Source organism: Pocillopora damicornis, chromosome 8 (assembly GCF_964200805.1).
Source record: "Pocillopora damicornis chromosome 8, jaPocDami1.2, whole genome shotgun sequence".
NCBI lineage: Eukaryota > Metazoa > Cnidaria > Anthozoa > Scleractinia > Pocilloporidae > Pocillopora > Pocillopora damicornis.
This window is the reverse complement of record NC_142677.1, coordinates 11,132,946-11,154,137: the sequence shown is the minus strand read 5'-3', so window position 1 is coordinate 11,154,137 and position 21,192 is coordinate 11,132,946. Positions and strand designations below refer to the sequence as shown.

The following is a 21,192-nucleotide window of genomic DNA, read 5'->3' as shown; positions in this document are numbered from 1 at the left end:
ATATAGATTTACCAACTAATTTTAGTTATACACATACACTTTTGTAATGAGCTTTCCTTGCTCATCAGTGTTCTTGTGTCTAAAGTTATTATTATTATTACTATTATTATTATTATTAATATTAATATTGTTATTATTATTATTATTATTATTATTATTATTATTATTATTATTATTATTATCATCATCATTATCATCATCAAGAACACAATGATGACCCTGCCAGGTTTTTTACCCTTTATCCTTAGACCCAAAATCCAGTCTGCAGACCTTTAGGCCACTACATTTCCCTCTGTTGTTCCTAAATTAAGCATTTCTTGACTCTAAAATGTCTCCTTTTAGGTGTGGCCTGGGACTACTATGATGGAAATCAAGACCAGGTAGGGTTTGTTTTGAACTTGCTGATAAATGAATCTTACACACTACATATCAGAAATCAAAGATATGGATATAAAATATAACAATTCTGCTTGCAAATAATTTGCTGCAAATATGATTCCAGACTGAAACTGTTTTGAATACTGTAACTCATGCAGTTGGCACTGTTAGAGATCTTCTTAGGTTCTGTTACAGTGTATATGAAATGACATTGAGGTTTGCTTCTTGAATTGCTGGTACCCACTGATACTCCTGGGTGGAGAGGGGCACTGTAAGAGAAAAGCATTCTCCTCAGAACACAACAAAAGTGGCTTTGGGTTCAAATCAAAAGTTGAGCATGTAACCACTTGGCTACCACAACTTTCAATGAAAATAAAAAACATGCCGTGTACAAACCAAAGGGTACAAATTCTGACATTAATTTGTAGATTAGTAAGAATAAAGAATTCAAGGTAAAAAAGTATTTGTGGTAGTTGAACATTGTGTCCCTGTTAATGCCTTTTGAGCTTAACACATGACAGAACTCTTAGTAAAGGACAACATGAAGGTAATTGGACTGGTGAGATACCTATTTTTTTCACTCTAGGAGAAAATATCCGCTGATCAAAAGACCACTGCCATTGCAACACCCCCGACACTACTGGAGGTATTTATCAGTTCTTCATTTTGGTAACTACTATCAGTATTTTTACAACGTGCATTATTTTACTTTCTAACTGGTTTCACTCCTGAGATCTCATTGGTAATTTTCCTCACTGTCTGCTATAAAAATTTTCATGATGGAGAATTTAGCATAAGTTCAACTAACAAAATCCCTAACTGATATTTTCTTTATTCTTATCACTTTTCTACTAGACATTGTATTAACACTGTAATGAAAAAGATTCTGTCTTGGTCACCCATGGGATATAACCCTCTATGCCCTAACGTCAGTATGCATGTTCTCCATACTATTCGCTATACATTTCCCCAGGTGCTGACAAAGAGAGTTTGTTTAATAATCAAGAGCTGCTATAGTCGATGATCATTTCCTTTATTCTCATGACCTTGATGTTTAATTCAAAGGTGATATTGTAAGGAGAAATTAGATGCTGGTCACTCTTCACGATAAAAGGGTTAAGGAGTTTAATGGCACAGATAGAAAAATAAAAAAAAAAACCCAGTGTGAAGCTCAAGCTGTTATCAACAATTTCTCAACAACATGTTGCCTAATTTATATAAGTCTAACAGACCACTTATAGTGATAAAGTGGTATGAATCTTCGCACCTCATACAAATTGAATACTTATCTTTTATGCTTTTTTCCCTATTTTGTTAAGATGATGGGTCTTAGCTACTTTTATGGAGGATTTCTAGTTGGTCCCCAGGTAAACAACAAACAAGTATCCATATACATATTATTATACTCTACAAATGAGCATCATTATACTTAGTATCACAAGCAGTTAATATGTATCATTAGCTGAGTTGATATTTGTAAAATTGGCCACCATAAAGAGTTTCAAAGCTGAATTATTGAGCCTCAGCCCTTCGGCAGAAAGTCAGCTTTTTAACTCTTTACGGTGGCCAATTTACTTTATCACCTCAGTTGATAACTCTAAATTACCCTGTTACACTCTCCCACTAACGCAGCACCACAGTTTCTGTAGAAACTTCCCCCTTTATTTAGTTAATATGTATTGGTGAATTCTCAGCAATGATCTCTATTACCTCCTTAATGAGGGGAGTAAGTCACTGTTGCACCTTACACAAAAAAACAGATGTTAAGTAAATGAAGTGTGAGATAATTTAACCTGAAAAGGCAAATCAGCTATAATGATTACATAGTCTTGTGAAAACTTCATTTTCCTCTCTAAATGCTGTTAAGAATTTTTTACATAGTTTTAGGGTCATTGGGTTTAGTGTTTATTTTGCGTGTGCTATATCAAATTATGTAATTTTTGCCTGGTAAGTACGAAATCATTTTATAATCCTTCAAAGTGGAGTGAAACATGGAAAGAATGCACAAAATCCTCAGCTGCATGAAACACTTTTTTTGTAAATGTACTGTTGAAAATTTGGTTGTTGTTTGTTTGTCTATCTGTTTGTTTTTTGTCCTAGTTTCAAACCAAGGGGTACTTAGCATTTGTTAATGGGACGCTAATGGACAAGAAAGATGATGATAATGGCCGGTGAGTGGCTTACCCATTGCTGTTGTGCACACAATATTATAATCTTGTCAAAGTCACACCTAAGAGTTAGACAAATGAAGTAGCTGCAAAGCTGGGTGGTCTATGTCATGGTTCTATTTATGACAATTTTGTGGGGATCATTTGTCTTGCTTGCACAGGTTTGCCCCATTACCAATCAGAAGCACAATAAATTGTCCACTGAAAAATTGTAGATTTCCCCTAACAGGGGAACCAGGGATCAGGGATGGTGCAGGGGTGGCAATACTCATTTCCCAATGTTGAGGCTTGTGTTCAATTCCTGTGGCTGGGTGAAGTTTTTTGTTGAGTCACATACAGTGTCCTTTCCTTAAATTTTTCTCTTGACCCTTTCATTTACCGTAAGAAGTGTTTGATTTTTAATTATGTAGGGTTGCATCAGGTTTGAAGCGCATGGTTCTTGGTATCCTGTACCTTGCCCTTTATGGTGCATTAAATCCATGGTTCTCAGAAACTGGACTCTTATCAGATGCATTTCAGGTCTGTAAGAAGTATTAAAGACCCAGTTTTGACCAGTATGCATTGGGTGTAGCATTGGCCAGCTATAGAGTGACAGAAACATTAATTTTTATGGTACATGTACTTCCAACTTTTGAATGAAAAACCCTAGACAAGTTTTTCTTATCATGAACTTGTTAGAAAGCTATATGCCCTAAATTAAAGTTACAATATAAAATTTTCCAAGATACATGTAAGTTAATTTCTTTAGTTAATAGCTTTCAGGGAATTTCTCAATGTTTGTGTACTACATTGTATGTTAGATGTGCTTGAGATGGGAAAAATTGCAGTGCCCCTTTAATTTATTAATCACTTTAAAAGCTAATACCCATTGTGATTTGGTCACATGCAGTTTTCTTGGAGTCAGGAAGGTTGCTTATTTACCTGGATCTCTCACTATCTCTATGATATTTTCTTATATCCTGGTCAGCCATTGTGCCACTAGCTTTGATTTATTTGTTTTTTCTTTAAGTGCTTGAAAAGCCTCCTAATTTGTGTAAAGCTGTCAAGATCTTCTCTCTCTGATTTTTTTCTGTAGGAGTATTCATTTCTTGCAAAAGTCTGGTATATAGTTTTTTATAGCAGAGTGACATTCATGAAGTACCTGGCAGTGTGGCTTCTCTCTGTGAGTACAAACAAATCATTAACAGTTTAATTCCCAGAAGTTATCAACATGTAACTTCTTGTAACTAATTTACATAGAAATATGTAGTGGCTAGAGGAGAGAATTAACAATTTGATATTTGGAGTTAAAAGGTTAACTACCCCAGGGCAACAATCACATGTGGGTACAAATAAGTAACAAGCACAAGCATTTATTTCATACTTGACACTAACAAACCAAATTTGGCATGTGTTCAGAAAGAAGGTGAAAATTATTTTTTGGATTATTTCTCACAGTGTATCAACAGCTTCCCAAAGTTTATGGGCCTCCTCCTAAATTGATCTGTTTTGGTTTTAGGAGGGCAGCTGTATTATTTCTGGAATCAGCTACAATGGTAAAACCGAAGATGGTGTAGTAAAGTGGGATGGACTTAGAAATATACGGCTCTCAGTGTACGAAACAATGTACACTTTCCAGGTGAGTTGATTCTCTTTATTGTACATGTTATTAGTTTGTAAAGCTTAAATAGCCATGTACAGCGAAAAAAAATTGATTAATAAATACATAAATAATTTCATCTCCTTCAGTTTCAATGGGCTTACATTCTTTCCACTAAGCACATGATCATTCCACAAGCAGCCAAAAGGAATATCTTTTGTGTTATATCTATTAATTTTTCCAAAATTGGGAAGGTGGTGGGAATAACAAAAAGGTATTGACAAAGGGTTACTGTATGATTTACTACCAACTTCTCGATACGAAAGTATAAGAAAAAATGTGGCAGACAGTGTGGAGAAATGGTATTTGGATCCTGGGAGTGACAGGAATTGGGGTGTTGCTGCTAATTATAATTTTATCTCAAATGTGACTGTCATCAGTAATTTGTCCAGTCTGTATCCCTGGTATTTCTTACATAAAACATGCTTAAATATTGTTATTATTTTCTTTCCCTTATTAAAAAAACAACAACAACAAACAATCAAACGAAAAGAAATAAATGGAAGAAGTTTTTCTCGATGGGTTAAATGTTCAATTCCACTGCCTTTTGTTTTGTAGAATCTGTGTCAGTTACATGTTACATATAAGTCATCGTACTCCAAAAGTAGATTGAACTTTTATAAAAAATTTTTTCTTGCAGCATTGCGTTGATTCCTTTAATATCAATACCAATAAATGGGTACTCAGGTCAGTGAACATTATTTCCTCTACTGAGCCAGTTCCTTGATTACTACTGGTGCTAGCGATGTCCAAAGCGTCTCTTGTTGAATACTCAGTCACTAAACTACCCCCCTCCCCTCCCGAGTAGTATTCAGAGAAGCTTTTGAGCAGGCTCTACTTGGCGCTGCGGCGGGAGCGACAAAGCGACGAACCTCGCGGTCTTCGAGCTGGCGAGTGATGCGGGCGTGTTTGATGTTTGCCAAGGATCTGCGTTTTTTCTGAAACTAGATCCCTCGCAACGCCCACGAGGCTTCCTCACAGGCGATGTTCAGACCTGTTCAGCATCGTAGTGTATTTCGATAGACTTACGTTGAGAATCCTGATATGCCTGCTTGACTTGTAGTACGTGCTTAAACACAAAACATCTTGAGAATGTAACCTCCACTTCGACAAAGTGAATTAAAAATCTTAAGTTATACCATACCAACCATTTAAAGCATTTTGGACGGTTCGTGGTTGCAGGTACTTTTTCAAGCGCCTTCGTTTCCTTGGGAACAAAAACTTGTCGCATTTCCTCTCGCTGATGTTTCTTGCTTTGTGGCATGGATTGTTTTTGGGATATTTCGTTTGTTTCTTTGGAGAATTTGTCATCATGGTGATGGAAAAACAGGTAAATATATTTTTATCACTCAGTGGGTGCCTTTTAATTACTACTACAATAAATTGAAGAGGAAAAAGGAGATTCAAAGACATAATACAAGTACCGAAAAGGCGAAGGTGTTGGATACTAGTGCGGTTACAAGCTGACGCACGCCGTAAGCAAAACGATTCAATTCCAAATCATTCATGTTTTCCTACACATTTTAAAGAAAACAAGCATAAAATTTCTAAAGATTATTTTGCGTTTGCACAAACTACCTCGTGCCCATATTACTATTTTAGATTGGTTTCTAAATATATTGTGTATTTATGTAAGTTGCCAACATACAACTTACAGTTTTGTTTTCTACTCGTTACTCAGGTACTAAGTATGTGTAATACCGTGACTAAGAAGCCCTTGTCAGAGATGCCTGCATACGTCAAATTTCCTGTCATTTCAACTTGTATGTTCATTGTACATTTTGGCCTGGCGTATTTCATGGTGTCTTTTAATCTATTGATCGTCTCGCGTTTTCACAGGGTAGGTAAACGCTTTATAAGCATTTAGCGAACTCGACAGTCGTCATTCTACCGCTAAATATTGATGAGAAAAGCACGCGAGAGGTTCAGAATAGCGTACAACAGTATGGGCTCTTTTTTTTTTTTTTTTTTTTATTATTAGCACAATAGGATAGTTTCGCCTAAATTCTCCCCATAAAATATGCCCGTCTTGAAGGGCAACATGGCGTTTGTTAAACATCTTATACCTAATAGGTTTTCGAGGTTGCTTTTATCCCATTAACCACTGGAAGTGAATAGCATCTATCTCCTTCGTACATTATTACCACTGAATCAAACATTAAGGTTTTGAGAATAAAGGAAATGACTGCCAACGGAAAAAAGCTCTTTATTAGGTCTTGGTTGTCGATTGAAAGGAAGAAAATTATATATGTAACGTTGAAAATGTTCGATTGAAAATATCTAAATTAATTAAGTGCCATTTTCCAGCTCATTTTTCACGAGTCTTTCTACTCCGACTTGTGGTTTGTAGGTTTGGAGTTCAATTTACTACATTGTCCCAGTGATATTAGTCATATGGCACTCGCTTTATCCAATCATCATCTACCCAGTCTTTAAAAAGATGACACAAGATAAAAAGGACAGGTAAGACACTAGCGTATGGCCTGCAGTGCAGGCGTCTTATTAGGGTGAGCAAACGTAACAAGCCCGCGATCGTTTATCTACCCTTCTCCTTATTTTTGACCGTTGACCACCCCCTTGGTACAAATTCCTTTCTCTCCCCAGCCTTCTGCTGTCGTAAAATCAAAGATGGCGGCCATAATTTTGTTAAGAAAATACTATGCACTCGTTCGCCAAAATTACGCCTGCTCTGCAGGCTAGTAAGACACAAGTCCTAACACAATGACACATGACGATGTACAACTGTCCTTTTAAATATGTCTTTTCGAAGCTCCTTTATGGTTAGCCGGGTTCCCAACTGGTTTAGAACCATCCATAAAAATTGGACATATCGCTCACTTAAGCCCGGTTTTGTCAAAACAAACTCCTAGTGTAATCCAATATTGGTTTTGTTAAACTTTGTTCTCTTGAAAATTCACACCACCCTCTCAACCAATGAGATGCTTAAGTTAAACCGATCGTGCCTTGGCTACTCACTTTTTCTCGTCTATCAGGCAGTTTGCTTGTTTTTTTCTGACTTGTCATTGGCCCGTTGTGATCTTTTGCTTTACCGTGATTGGCTGTTGTGATTACTTTGATTTGTGTCTAATATAATTATTTGAGGCAGTTCTGGTAAGTTGGTTGTTATAGAAACACTTTTGCGAATTCCAGAATCAAGAATTAATTAAAGTAAATTGAGTTTTTTGTTTGCAGGTCAAAGAAAGAGAACTAGGATATCTGCAGAAGAGGCATTGCATTTATTAGTTCGCATCTCCAGAGCTAGTGTTGGGAGATATTTACTGAAGCCTGTCTTTTTTACTTTCAAGCAAGTTTTTGCACAATCTTAATCGAATAATTTGTTTTCGTGTGATTTTAGCTTTAGATGTATTACATTCTTTTTGTTTTAATCCAGTAAAGAAGCTGAGTTAATCTCAGATTTATTTGGTTGGCCCGTCACTAGTTTCCTTCGCAGCCGTTGTTTGCTCTCGTCTCACGACGAGTTCTCTCCTAGTGGTGGGGGAGAGAGTGCGCTGCGTGACGAGACCATACAACTGCTGCTCAGGAGACTAGGCCGTCACTTGATCTTGTTCCTTAGTCACGCGGTTATCTGAATTATTAAAGTATTGAACATCAGTAAAAAAATTGTTGAATCTTTTTCTTATTATTGTTATCAGTTGTTAAAAAATGTTTTTTTTTACATCTTGGTTTCGGCTATTAACAATTTTAATATGTAGTTTTTATTTAGAGAAATTCCATAGGAGTCTTTCTCTTCCCTCTGATAGGTTTTAGATTTACGTATGGATGAGTTTCCTATTTGGAAGTTAGATTCCATGTAATGTTATCTTATGTTAGCTGTGAATTGCAGGGTGTTAACCACAGCAACGTAGATTTTCCCAGATGTTCTTGTTTGAAAAAAGACTGAGCCTTTTTGTTTGTTTGTTTGCTTTTTTTTTACTCTCATTGCTGTTAACAGGGGTTTCAATAACTTTTATCCATAAGCGGCTGCCGATAGTGTTATAGGCAACTGTGCCGTGGGGCGAGACCCAGTGAGCAGGCTAAATAGACAGCGGTAAGAGGTATTTCAGGCAGCGGTAGACCGCTGGTCACCAGCTTTCATTGCAACTCCTGTGTTAAGTGTTTAACAAAAGTAAGTAAGGTATAGCGAGTAGAACGGACGCTACTGTCAAGGTAACTGTGGTCCTACACGTTCCTGCAAGTATCTGCTCTACCTCCCACATCACTTGAATCGCTCAGGTCATACTGGAAAGTATACTTTAAGCGCTGTTGTTGTTTACTTGCTTTTTTTTTTTTAACACAAACTGTCAAATTGATCATCATATTTCTTAAATTATCTTATTCTTAAATTATCGTTCTGTATTGCTTTTGCTGTGTGCCTCAGAAAGATTTCAACCTCATTTTCAGGCTGCTCTACATTAGGCTCTCCTCTTCACAAGGAGAGAAAGGTAATGATGATTTCCTTTATATTGATGGTCTCAAAAGGGTTTTTATCGTAAACTGAGGTATACACACATTTTGATAGTTTCTAATTTATGATCTATTGAAGGAAAGACGCATAAATGATGCGACTATTGACAAAATTTTCTTAATTATAGTATAACACGAATAGATTCTATGTTGCCGTGTGTCTGTGTAATAATAGATAACAGAAAACGTCAAAATGTGGCAAAGACATCAGTGACACTGCTACTCAGTTGTTCTTACTTCATTTTGACGTCATCTGCGATCCAGTGCACCGCGACTTGGAGCCTAATCTATTTGTTAACCTGAACTTGTTTCTGTGCTATTGGTTAGTAGAAGAGACTCCAAATACAACTCATTTTCATCCCCTTTTGTGGGTTACAATTTTAAGCCACTTCGAAGCGGTCGATAATGAAGTGGAGGCTTCCTTTTCAAATGAATGAGAGTGTGAGTTTTTTATTTGTGTGCATGAAGATAATTTCTTGATTAAAACAGCGACCGATTTGTTGCGGGTTTTATTAGAAGCAACTTCATAATGAAGGTTTTCAACTGTGACATAAATGTCTCACTTAGGTAAAGCTTGCGATCCTTAAGTATTCATTAAAACTTTGGATTCGTCTCTTGGTCTGTTGGTTGCAATAACTGCCGCACTCTATGCATCAGGCGTTTCGCAAAAAGACTCCGACCCCACCCAACTCCCCCCCCCCCCCTCCCCACCGTTATAAATAGTGACTGGACCGAAGTATGAACCACAATACTTCAATGCTTCATTTTAAGTCAACAATATCCACAAGTTCTTAAAATACTCTCAATCGGCTGCGAAAAGCTACTTTGGTTAAAATTAAATGCGGTGTATTGCGACATTTATCCAACAGTTGTTACTCGGTAAAGTCAGAAATTATCACTTCCGCATATCCATTAAGTGACACGTAAAGGAAAGGAAAGTACTCCAGGAATTTGGCAGCCCTCAGTCCTATTGTGTTTCGTATGATTACTATTTTGAACATTTTTTGGTAGCAAGAACGTGAAAGAACAATGTCCCTAAAAAAAAGCTTTCAAAAACAAAAATAAAGACAAGAAAAAGAAACAGAAAAAAAATCGATCCCTCGCAGAAGACTTGATCAATAATTCCACACGATTGCGTGACAAAACAAGCCCGCTCGGAAAATCGTTTCGAAAGTATCACCATTGCGGTGAAATAATTTATGCGCATAGGCTTGTTGCTCGGATTTGTATCTACGATGAGCAACAATTCCTCTATCGCTCTACTCGATGCAAATTAAATTTGCTTGGAATTTGTTTCAACACTCTGGTTAATACTCTTATCTCAACAAAGCTGGTATTTACGGTTGGAAATGGAAACAGCCAGCAATACGGAGAACTTGATAGCTTACGCAGCCAAGCGCGCTGGAGTGGCGGAATCTGTTCTTTGCCTAACGATCAGCTTGTTCGCAGGTATGTATTCAACGGTGACACTCTTGCTTCATGTCCGCAGTCATACTGGTTCGATAATATGAGGCGGAAGCTTATAACCTCATCGCCAGTGAACCGTTACCTCTTAGTAGACTGTACGATTGAAATTACATGGCTGAATTGTCTTGTAATTCTGTTCAGTCGCCTGTTTACTTGGCCTTGGTTAACCTAACACAAGCTTCACTAGTAGTCACGAGGTATGGTAGGTTTTCTTAGAGATTATGTAATACAAGGTATTTATAATAGTATGTTGTTGATGAGGCGACACACTTTACAAAATTCCGTGTAAGACTCATCTCAGGTCAACGGTTGTTTGAAAAGCGATCAAACCTATTCGTTGAATTTAGGAGTGATGGTACATTGATTTCAGCAATTAAAAAAATAACCTACGTCGCCTACACATAACGAAAATGAAAAATTAGAGTTGCTTGAAAATCACTTTATGAACACAAATGTCGGACCCAAAACACATAAGTGGCTGTAAACAAACAACTTAAACTTAGCTATATTGCTTTGCCCATTTAGGGGCAAGTCGAGTCGAATATTTAAAAAAATTGACACTCATAATTTTTGTGTTTGAAATGAATATTCTCCACGGGTGCATTGAATTTGTCTTCCACTTCACACTCTTTCATTTAGGTTTGCCGCTAGCTTTTGTTTATAGAGCCTTTTGTTATCGGAAGAACCCAACCACTCAGGTGAGAGCCTCTATTGACCACTTGCAGTGAATACTTATGACCTAATGAACTTTTTTTAAAATCATAATTATTCTTCTTTCGCCCCACAGCACTTCTTCATCACTGTGTGTGGGCTTCTGCTAGCTTTCTTTTGTTTTGGTGAGTGAAACGAATATGAAATTCAAAACTTGTCACGCAAGCTCCTCGTGGGTACATGCCGACAAATTAACTGGTCACGCAGGATTTATTTATTTATTTGTTCAACAAAATCGATTCTTAATTGATTGATTTTTTTTTAACTTAAGGTATTTCACAAAACAAAACACAATCGGCAAAATCTGAGGGTATCATTTCCTTGAGCAATTCAGTTTTTCATCAATCAACGGTTAATAGTGAGTTCATCAGTTTCACTGCAATCTCACGCGGATCCAGTGTGACTGGGATTTGCTCGTTCAAGTCCCTTTAATTTTCCGCTGTGTCCTCTTAGTTCATTTAGCCTTTGAGCAAAGAAAGTACAAAAAGGCTTAAACTTGTCACGCAGACTGCGGTGAAAAAAAGTAACTAACAATTGTCCAAAGTGGTATTTTGGATTTATTGAGTTGCAGGCTTTATCGGTTTAAGCCTGATTCGTGATTGTTTGTTTCCTGATTAAAAGAAAAAAGACCAGCGAACAAAGAAAAACAAAAAAAAAATCAACCGCAAACCTAGGGCTACGCAGGTTTACGGTCAAGTCGCCTGAAAGTCATCTGATCTTAAGGGGGAATGATGCTAACACGCTTTGTTCGCGTGGTTAACAATAAACAAAAAAAACCGTTGTAAAAGTTTCAAGTTGTTTTTTATACGATAAATCAAACTAAGAGAACTTGATTTATTTTTCTGATATGTGTGAAAAATTCTGATAACTGAAAGTGTTCCGCTTATAATTACTAGAATCTGTACTGTAGAGTGACTCGGTTTATGAACAGCGATATTTGAGTCTTTGTTGTACTTCATATTCGCATAGGTTAGCGGACGAAAACATTTTACGAGTTTATTCCTTGCGATTGTTACTTTCCTTCAAGATTAAACACTCAATAAAATTTCGGGGGACGTGACTTAGGATTTGGGGCGACATGACTATGAATTTCGGGCGGCAGGACTCTGGTTTCAGGCGACATGACTTCGGGCGAGATGACTTTCGGGCGACTTGACCGGTTACCGGCTACGCAAATCTAGTATATTTACCTAATTAATATTTTTTTTGCACCCCATGTATGATCATTAGATTTCTGCCAAACTCCTGTCAACTAATTCAAGCATGTCACTCAGAAGAAATCAAACAACTAGTCACCAAAAACTATAAGTTTTTGCCTTTGTTCTGTTTCTAGGTTGGTCTTGTTTTCACTCTGTTGTTAACATCCTTTTGGCCTACTTGTTACTACGTTTCGGCGGACCTAAAACCGTGACAGTTATCCTGATGTTTTTGTTAAATGTGGTAAGATTGTCTATGATCTCATATTCGAAACAGAATGTAAACATCCAAAAGTAGCAAAAAAAAACTGCTCACGTAAGTTAAATTTGAACTGCCGCTATCGTAAGTTTTTTTTGGCAGTTTTCAGAAAACAGAAGTAGCTGACGTAAATCCAATATTTAAAAAGAAAAAAAAACAGCTCACCACAGGCAAACTGCGGTAAACAAAGGCCAAGAATCTGCGCAATTTGTACTGCGCTTTTCATCTGAGCAGACTTCCGCGCGAGTCGAGCTTGTCGGTCACGGGCGAAGGGAGCTCCTAACGTTCGTCACATACGTTTTGCACTCGTCTCGAGCTTATCTCAGCGCGTTTGGAAAAAAAAATACGACACCTGTTCTAAAGGCGATAAGGGCCACCGCAAGCGAACTGCAGCAAGTAACAAGCAAACTTTTGCTGTCATGTTTGATTTACATGCCGTAAAGTGATCTTAGAAATTACAACAAGCCTATTCCCAGAAGAGAGACACCAGCAATAACGTCCGAGATAATTATCTTAGTTTGCTTGTGTGTGTTTTTCCTTTTTTTATCCGTACTTTTTTTTTTTTCAGGGTTATCTTATCACTGGATACGTTTTCAAGTCGTATTCTAACGATTATTCAGTATCATGGACGACAGCTCACTGTGTACTATGCCTTCGTCTTACTGGTAAGTAAAAAGAGAAAGCCGCATAGCGTTGAGGTTACCATGACAACTACGATGAACCAGAAAAATAAGCTGAAATGTTCCATACTGAGGTTCGTCACGTTGTCGTAACAAATCCTTATAAGAGTTATCGTATACTCCACTATTTATTTAATTCTTGTTAGCTATCCTCATGTTTACAATTTTTTAATATTTACCCAACAAATCTTTCAATCCTCTTCAGGTTTGGCTTGGGATTATTACGACGGACATCAAGACCAGGTTAGTAAAACAAAATATGCACCGAAACTCATTTGGATAATCTTTTGATGAAATTAATAAAAAAATTATTGTATCTTATTCCATGAAGTTACTCAAGCAACTCTATCTGAAACCACAAGCTTCCAGCGAGCGAATACCACACGACAAGTTTGTTTGTGAGGGACGAGTCGTTCTTATCGCCTGGGAAGGGGGGCTTGGAAGATCTTCTGGGATCACGTGATTTTAAGGGGGGGGACGGAGGAGTGTCAGTCGTCGGGGGACAAAGAGGGACAATAAAAGATCAACTGTCCATGAGGGGGATTAGAATAATACTACAGAGCCTGAGGGGGGAGGGGGGGAGGAAATCAGGTAAATGTCATTGCGATAAATAATGACAGCTCAGAGTAGTTGTTTGTGACTGAAAATTGGCTTTGTGTTCCCTTAGCGGTCAGCTCTCGTGCGGCTCATTTGCTGTTGTGTCTCTTTATCATGACCATTCGCGCCTCTGCACCGTTTCGTTTCTTCTTTCCCTATTGATGTTATAGAATGCAGTCTGATGTAAATGTATTCTTGAACTTGTTTGTCTCTAACAAAAAATTACCTAGCGCGTCATTTACCCTCTGATGTAGCAAAACAATTTGTTAGGAAATACATGGATAAATAAACAAATAAGGATTGACACTCACTCAATAACATAGTTTTTCGCGAGGAAATTAACATTAGCAAACAATATTTTATCAGGAGAAGTTGTCTGAAGATTTCAAAAGTACTGCCATCTATAGCTGCCCATCGCTTTTGCAGGTATGGAAATCTCGAAAATAATCGGCTCTTTTTGCTGCCTGAAACACTTTTTGTTACTCACCGTAAATGAACATGTGACCAATGTCATCCGGAAAGAGGTTTGGCGATAAAAAATGTCACTGCATGTCAAAGAGACTTTTTCCACGGGCCCTCAATTTTTTATTTTCACAAAAAGTATTTGCGTTCATTTAAATCTACCCTGAAAAAAAATAATGAATTGGTTTGCAATTTCAAGGCTGATTGCTTTTCGCATTTTTAAAAGTACTCATCCCATAAATTTGCTTTCATTGAGCTATGAGAAAGTAGCATGAACTAAACTACGAGTGGTTTTTTAGTAAAAAATGATAAATAAGATTAGAAGAAATAGATTTAATTCATCTGACTCCGTTCAGACAATAGTTTCTCTACACAACTGCTAACTTTGAGAAAAACTTGTAATGCCTTTGTTCAATCCTATCTCCCCACCTTAACTCACTCTATGTTTTAGATAGCAAGCTATTGCTTCTTCTTTGGAGGGTTTCTCGTTGGACCTCAGGTAAAAGCAACCGTTTTTAAATTAAAAATTTTCTTTTTTTCGCAATCAGGTGATGTAGGTTCAGTTTCCCTATGTTTCCCTGCTACGTCTTAGATGCGTTCTTTATGTTTCCGTTCAAGTGTAGTTTTCGTGATGCTCGCGCTTACTTTGTTTAAGTTTGTGTGTTGTATTAGTAACGCCCATTCTCTTTCTTGCGTGTCGTTGTCACGATAGTAACGTGCCCGCCCTTGGCTAAATTTTGTCTCAAACGCTTGAGCTTGCGCACTCTTTGTTTAGGGTTTGATTGTTGATCGTGTGGGTGCTCGCTCTGTTTACTGTTTAATTGTCACGTTGGTGATACGCGCTCTCTCTGTTTCGTGCTTGATTGTTCCCAAATTGTGCGCGCTCGTTTTGTTTAGTGTTCGATTTTAACGGTAGTGACGTGTGCTCACTTGGTTTAGTATCTGTTACGTAAGTGAAACGCGCGCGCTCTTTGTCTTAGTGATGGATTGCTATTATTGTTGTGTTTTAATATCATTTTAGTTTTGCGCGCACTTAAGTTGTTTTTTTGATAGTTACACTATTTATGGGTACTCTCCTTGTATTGATTGACTACCATTTGATGCGATGAGTTGTCTTGTCTAGTCGTTACTCAAATGATGTGCGCTCTTTTTGATTTGATCTTTAAATTGGTTTTGCGCGCTTTCTCGGTTTTTTGTTTGAGTGTTAAGGTGACCATGTTCCTCTTTATGTTTTGTTATGTTTGGTTTCCCTTTCTTCGCTTCTGGTTGATGCCTTTCATGTTTAGTTTTTACTACGGTAATGGCATTACTCTTTTGCGAGTGTTAATCATGTGGATTATCTTTGTTTTTTAATGTATTTTGACAAAATTTTACAATCGACCTCTCGAGCCCTAATTCATTGAGGAATTTTTTCAAGTTTCCAATAAGGAAATACTTGGAACTAATTGAGGGACGTCTGATTGACAAGAAAGACGACATCTCGAATTCTCGGTGAGTGGAGTTCACTGCCGCAAGTTTTTGTTCAGTATCGTTTCGCTTCAGCTGGCAGAAAGACAGAGCACTTTTCGATTGAGTGTCGTAGAGCAAAACCAAAGAAATCACCACAGCCAATCGTAAGAAAGAAAAATACTTTTAAGAGCCAATGAGAACTCAAAGTAAGAGTAACCAAACCGCCTAAAGCGCGGGAAAGCGCGGGTGACCAAGTCGTGATTGGTTTTAGTTTTGCATCTTATTGGTTGAGAGGCTGATGCAATTTTTCTGGACTAATCACAAAGCGAAGTAAAGAAAAACCAATGCAATCTCGGATCACTTTTGACACTCGACTGAAAATTGTCCTCCTTTCTGAATGATGAAAAAAGGCAACATGTTCCTTGCTCTTTCTTTCTTGATGTATCCGGCAAAACATCAAATGCGCACTCTCTCTTTTTCTCATGAGCGAGTAATCTTACTCTACTTCCTTTCTAGGAATTTAGCTGGCCTTAAGCGTTTCACCATTGGGATAATGTACCTGGTAACATTCACTTTACTGCAGCCAAGAGTTAAAGGGAGCTTCCTAGCAACTGCTGAGTACGATGTGAGTAACTCTCGTCGGTGACCATTTGACGTAATTGCAGTGCCTGTTTGTTTGTTCAAGTTGCATTTTAACAACCATGCGTGGTAACTGAGCGAATATATAATTTATTTACGTCCAAGTTTGTGCGATACATCCAACCTCGTTCCCAGGGTCTCTCTTCTTCCCTTCCTTTGGAGAGAGAGGAAAAAAAAAAAGGAAAAAAAATTGGAAGCGAGGAACTAACTTAGTTGAAAAGTTGCCTATACATACTGCATCACTGACCTTATGATATTATTTGCGTTCGACTTGGAATTAGTGGCCTCAGTGATGTGCTCATAACACGTGCGTAATGACACGGTACTATCCATGTTCAAAATTGTTCCCAGAAATTGCCTTGCCTATCAATGTTAACAAAAATTTAACAAAAATTAAACGCAACCCGGTGTTAGAATTACTGGATTAAATTAAGGAAGTTGATTCCATTATTTCTTTTCATACAGAAAAAATCGTTCTTGTATAAGCTTTGTTATGCCATTGCAACTACAAAAGTCAGTGTCATGAAATACCAAGCAGTTTGGTTAATAGCGGTAAGTATTACATTGTAATGATCGACATTTCAAAGAAGAGGCTCAGAGAGAACACAATTGGTTACCATAATCCAACTCGTATATTATTTCAAGACTTATTGAAAGAAAATAGGAAAAAAAGAGGCATACCGTCAATTCACTTTTGTTTCTTTTTAAGTTTGTTGATATCTTCCAGTCTTTAGACTCAATGTGGAATTCTCTGTACAATTACTTGTCTACACGTATTTTGTAACGTTGGATCGATGAACTTAAAAACAAGTTATTTTTGATCGGCACAGAACATTACTGTATTTCAAGGCTGGATTATTTGTTCATTATGTCATTCTTAGCAAGCATCAATATTGTTCCTTATTTTTAATCTTTTATCTTCAGGAAGGTTCTTGTATCATATCAGGTTTGGGTTACAATGGTCGGTCAGCGGATGGCCGAGTCAGATGGGATGGCTGTAGTAACGTCCATCTTCTTCTCTTTGAATGTGCTTACAGATTTCAGGTATAACTTGACCTTTGACACCCTCACATCATTATATATACTTTCAATACTGTTTTCTTTACATTTAATGTGGTAAGGTTTAACAATCAAGATATTCTCTGGTTGGCAATTATTTTCCCCTATTCCTCTATCATTGTTTGATTCACGATTGACACTGTAAGGAAGGTAGGTGCTGGAGTTAATGAGTCATGATGGGTTCTGAATCAGAGAACTACTTGCAGAGTTGCGGCAGTAAGAATGTAGAAAGAAGGCAGTAAGAATGCTGGTCCATGTTGCCACCTTTCCCCTCTAAGTATTTAGTCCGGTTTCTTTAACAAAAACAAAAAAATCTGCTAATTCATAGGAAGCCTTACCACATTGTCACAATTTGTATAAACGTTGTTTATGTTACAGTTGTAGTGATTGTGAAAATAGTTAATCAATGTCTTCACCAACTGATCACATTTAAAATGTTTCCAAAGTTTTACTTCGACGTTTTGTAACAGCAACATATATGGCTCCCTTTTCAACTAATAACTTTGTGATATATTATTACCTTAGTCAGAACCTAATTTTCCCTTACCTTTCCCTACAGCATGTAATAGATGCATTTAATTTGAAAACGAACCAATGGATGTTTAGGTAAGTGGGATTTTGGTTCTTTAAAGGCACTAGTTTAAAAGGACAACATGCATATTTTCACAAAATATTCCAAAGAGGATTATCAGTGGGTAGCGATTATTTGCTCTCTATAAAAATGGCATACTTAAGGTAAATATGGTTTCTTGGGTGCTTGCTCTCTAACTTTCCAGATAAATATATGGTTAATTTTGAGCTTGATCGTCGAATAAAGAAAAATGTTATTCACTCGGTCACGTGTAGACCAAACAGACGCCGCACAGGATGTCCACGTTAGCAAAATTCACGACCCAGGAGTGGTTATTTCTTGATACTTCTGGCCTTGGAATAACGCCATTCAGTCTCTTTTGTTAATCTTCAAATTGTTCCCTCTGATGTTCTAGGTATTTGTACAAAAGACTGCGTTTCTTGGGTAATAAACTTCTGTCGCACTTCTTAACGCTCGCATTCGTGGCTCTGTGGCATGGAATTGAACCTGGATTCTTCCTGTGCTTCATTGGAGAATTCGCCGTCATTGTGATGGAACAACAGGTAACACAATGCAACCAATCAAGAACAAATGAGCTTTTTCTAATTTCAAGGTGGAGAATTATTAGGATTGCATTGATTTTCCCTTACCACGCCCTTTAAAAGTGCGGAAAACTCACACCAACATGAGATTTCACAGGTTTTATTAGTTTAGCGGGTTTTGCGGGTTATTCTCGATTCGCAAGAGGTAAGACCCCCATAAGAAATATATCGCAAAATAAAATGGTCTATCGTCGGTCAAATGAAAAAAATCCACGTGTGCATCAAAAGTCATTTCATGTTTCTTCGTATTCGTATTCGAAATATCTAGCGACGAGTTAAGAGTTATCCACAGTGTAACTCGTCTTTGTGAACCTCAGCAATTTCGAAGACTTGAGAACGATGCACTTCTTGCCTTGTGTACGGTTTTTTTCTTGAGTTGAATCTTTAATCAGCTAACTTTGATACCTCTCTCCTATTTCATTCAGCTTTTAAGTTTTTGTCGTCGTGTAATCCAGACATCATTTGAAGATTTCCCGCCGTTATTCAAGATTTCCGTAATCCTCTTTGGTGTTTGCTTGCGTCTGTCAGGGGTCGCCTTTTTCTTGGTCCCGTTTTTACTGCGGAGACTAGACCTATCCCACAAGGTAAACTCCCGGATGAAACTGCTATCAAGTGGAGTTTGCTGTTATGATATTGAAAAAATCCTGTAAAATTAAACTGAAGTGAAAATATTTAAAAAAACCGTCTATTTTAAGCAGTAACTTCTGTTTATGTCCCCGCCTCAGCTTAGGTGTAAAATTTCTCTATGCACCCGTCAGATCATGACAATGGAATCCACCGAAAAACAAATTAAAATGCCGAAAACGGAAACGAAGGTTGCTTCCTTAAACAGATCATCTTTCTTAAATATTTGTTTCCGTATATCTGTTGTCTCCTGTCACTGGTGATGATATAGTTTTCGTTGACTTTTGGTTGGAAGTCCAATAATGCTAAATTGCTTTCTTGTCTCTATATCAAGGCATGGCTGTCCCTATATTACATAGGCCCAGTTGTGTTAGGAATTTGGTTTGTTCTTTATCCACTGGTACTCAAGCCTTTGGCAAGAGTGCAAAAGATTGAAACCAAAGACCCTAATGAAAACAAGTAAGTCGATAATGCGGTATTCATTTGAGGATACCCAATTTTTTTCTTTCTTTCCTAAGTAAAGATAGTTTATAGGGCCAAAGCTTCGAAAGGTAAATTCGTTAGAAGAGTCTTGATCAAGTTGAAGCTGTTTCGGTTAAATTTATTTCGCTGGTTTTTGAGCAAGATAGCCCAGTATCAACCATGCATATTAATTATGGACTCTTCTTGCTGATGGAATTCTCAAGAATAGAAGAGCCATCACTCTTCCTGTCTTCACGCTACTCGGTACTGTAAACCCCCTACACGTTTTGCCCATTTTATTACGCCCACTTAACCAAAAAACATCCTAAGATTTACATCTGGTGGTTCTCATTAGAATGTAATAATAAAGGTAATTTAATTCTTTTCTTAAGGTTACGGCAATCAGCGAAAGAAGACTGAAGGATGGTTCGGCTGTGTTTCTTCATTCCTTTGCAAATATATTATGAAAATATTTTAACCAATCCAATAGCCATTATCATCAGTATGTTATTTCAAATGGCATTGCTTTTGGCTGTGATCACCAAAGCTGTAACTGAGCGATATTTTTTATGAATAGCTCTTCTTCTGTCTGAAAAGAGCTAATAATGCAGACAAATCGTATCTTTAAATATTTAATTATGAAATGTATACGTTGTAAACTGTTTAAGTTGTCTAGTTTGCTACTCCTTCTCTCATGAATGGGGCATGGTTATGATGAGATTTCTGTTCTGTCTCGTACAGCATACAGAAAGCAGCGAGAACACGAAAGGATTGTGGGGGAAATACGAGACGTAGTGTATGGAATCAGGCAATTTACGATTATCTCGTTTGTTCATGAACTCTTTTATAGAAGATTTCATAAACCAAAACCAGACGGTAGAGTCCAACAACAGACGCAAGCGTTCGAAATCGGTTGAAACTTTCCAGTAACGAACATGAGTGAGAGAAATAACTCATAAACTTGCTGCGTATGCCCTGTAACATTACAATAAAAATGTGTTAATAATTATAGAATCAAAGGGCGCCTTTGGCCAACTTGTGGATAAAGTATTAGAGAGATATATACTTGTAAAGTTGCTATCAGTAAACTAAGGTGTTTAAAAAAAAGATAGAAAGTAGTGCTATTGCAAATATAGAAATTATAGTCACTGAGTATGTGATGGAAACCCCTCGGGGGGTACATAAGTAATTTTTTCCTAGGTAAGTACGGCTGACTTCTCAGAACCTCTGCCGTATTTTAGCCTATGTTGTGGCCAATTAAAGACCCCATATTTGTCCTCTTTTGGACAAGACCGGAATGGAATGGGAGCCGTTTATTAATTCTAGTAACTCTACTGAAAATAGCTGAAAATGCAACGCCATAGAAGTCAATGCAGTCGTGAAAATGCGACCTTATCCCTATCTCTTGGAATTTTAACCCTCACCCCTCACCCCTCACCCCTCACCCCTTCTCTTAATTAAACTATTAAGTGGTAGAAATAATGGCAGAGAGAGATGAAGCAAAATATCACACATAATCACTCCAGGTTGACAATAACCATTCTACCTTGCACTGCTCATACCGTGATTGCAGTATTCCCACATGCGTAAAGTGCTTGTGACTTATGGGAAACATACGTATGTTACACCAAAAGACCCGCGTGTAGCAGAAGAGGCCGACTACTCGCAATTTCTCGTAGTTTTGAACTTTCCTTTTGTTTTTCAGTACAAGCATATGCTTGTATTTTTTTTTAACACGGATGCGATAGAAATTAATCGGAAAGAC

The 21,192-nt window shown here is 37.4% G+C and overlaps 3 protein-coding genes across 4 annotated transcripts in view; 2 read left to right on the top strand and 1 right to left on the bottom strand.

Annotated features, from left to right (window-relative positions):
• Positions 1-9,262, top strand: part of LOC113681803 (lysophospholipid acyltransferase 5) — a 20,597-nt gene extending 11,335 nt beyond the window's left edge. For both annotated transcript variants that reach the window (XM_089181069.1, XM_089181068.1), the window contains 12 exons: positions 343-380; positions 965-1,024; positions 1,698-1,745; positions 2,479-2,549; positions 2,957-3,065; positions 3,622-3,708; positions 4,045-4,164; positions 4,826-4,872; positions 5,368-5,515; positions 5,867-6,025; positions 6,536-6,648; positions 7,378-9,262. In XM_089181069.1, the coding sequence (XP_089037195.1) occupies positions 343-380; positions 965-1,024; positions 1,698-1,745; positions 2,479-2,549; positions 2,957-3,065; positions 3,622-3,708; positions 4,045-4,164; positions 4,826-4,872; positions 5,368-5,515; positions 5,867-6,025; positions 6,536-6,648; positions 7,378-7,396 (1,019 nt within the window). In that variant the 3' untranslated portion in view covers positions 7,397-9,262. The remainder of the gene's footprint in view (positions 1-342; positions 381-964; positions 1,025-1,697; positions 1,746-2,478; positions 2,550-2,956; positions 3,066-3,621; positions 3,709-4,044; positions 4,165-4,825; positions 4,873-5,367; positions 5,516-5,866; positions 6,026-6,535; positions 6,649-7,377) is intronic.
• Positions 9,263-9,805: 543 nt separating this feature from the next.
• Positions 9,806-20,725, top strand: LOC113681814 (lysophospholipid acyltransferase 5). The gene is made up of 17 exons (XM_027198936.2): positions 9,806-10,098; positions 10,756-10,814; positions 10,904-10,952; positions 12,161-12,267; positions 12,851-12,947; positions 13,168-13,205; positions 13,926-13,985; positions 14,473-14,520; positions 15,439-15,512; positions 15,987-16,095; positions 16,575-16,661; positions 17,034-17,153; positions 17,728-17,774; positions 18,155-18,302; positions 18,767-18,925; positions 19,300-19,424; positions 19,820-20,725. Exons 1-17 carry the CDS (start codon positions 9,999-10,001, stop codon positions 19,845-19,847), a joined length of 1,455 nt encoding a protein of 484 aa, XP_027054737.2. The 5' UTR covers positions 9,806-9,998; the 3' UTR covers positions 19,848-20,725.
• The window catches only part of LOC113681813 (intermembrane lipid transfer protein VPS13D), a 62,998-nt gene continuing 61,587 nt past the window's right edge, over positions 19,782-21,192 (bottom strand). The window contains exon 77 of the transcript XR_016179388.1: positions 19,782-20,402. The gene's annotated coding sequence lies outside the window, so the exon portion shown is untranslated. The remainder of the gene's footprint in view (positions 20,403-21,192) is intronic.

Coding starts and splice junctions, on each gene's coding strand:
- LOC113681814 (XM_027198936.2), top strand. CDS start 9,999: ATGGAAACAGCCAGCAATACGGAGAACTTGATAGCTTACGCAGCCAAG. Junction 12,948..13,167: donor ACTATGCCTTCGTCTTACTG/GTAAGTAAAAAG, acceptor AATCCTCTTCAG/GTTTGGCTTGGGATTATTAC. Junction 16,662..17,033: donor AAGCAGTTTGGTTAATAGCG/GTAAGTATTACA, acceptor TTTTATCTTCAG/GAAGGTTCTTGTATCATATC.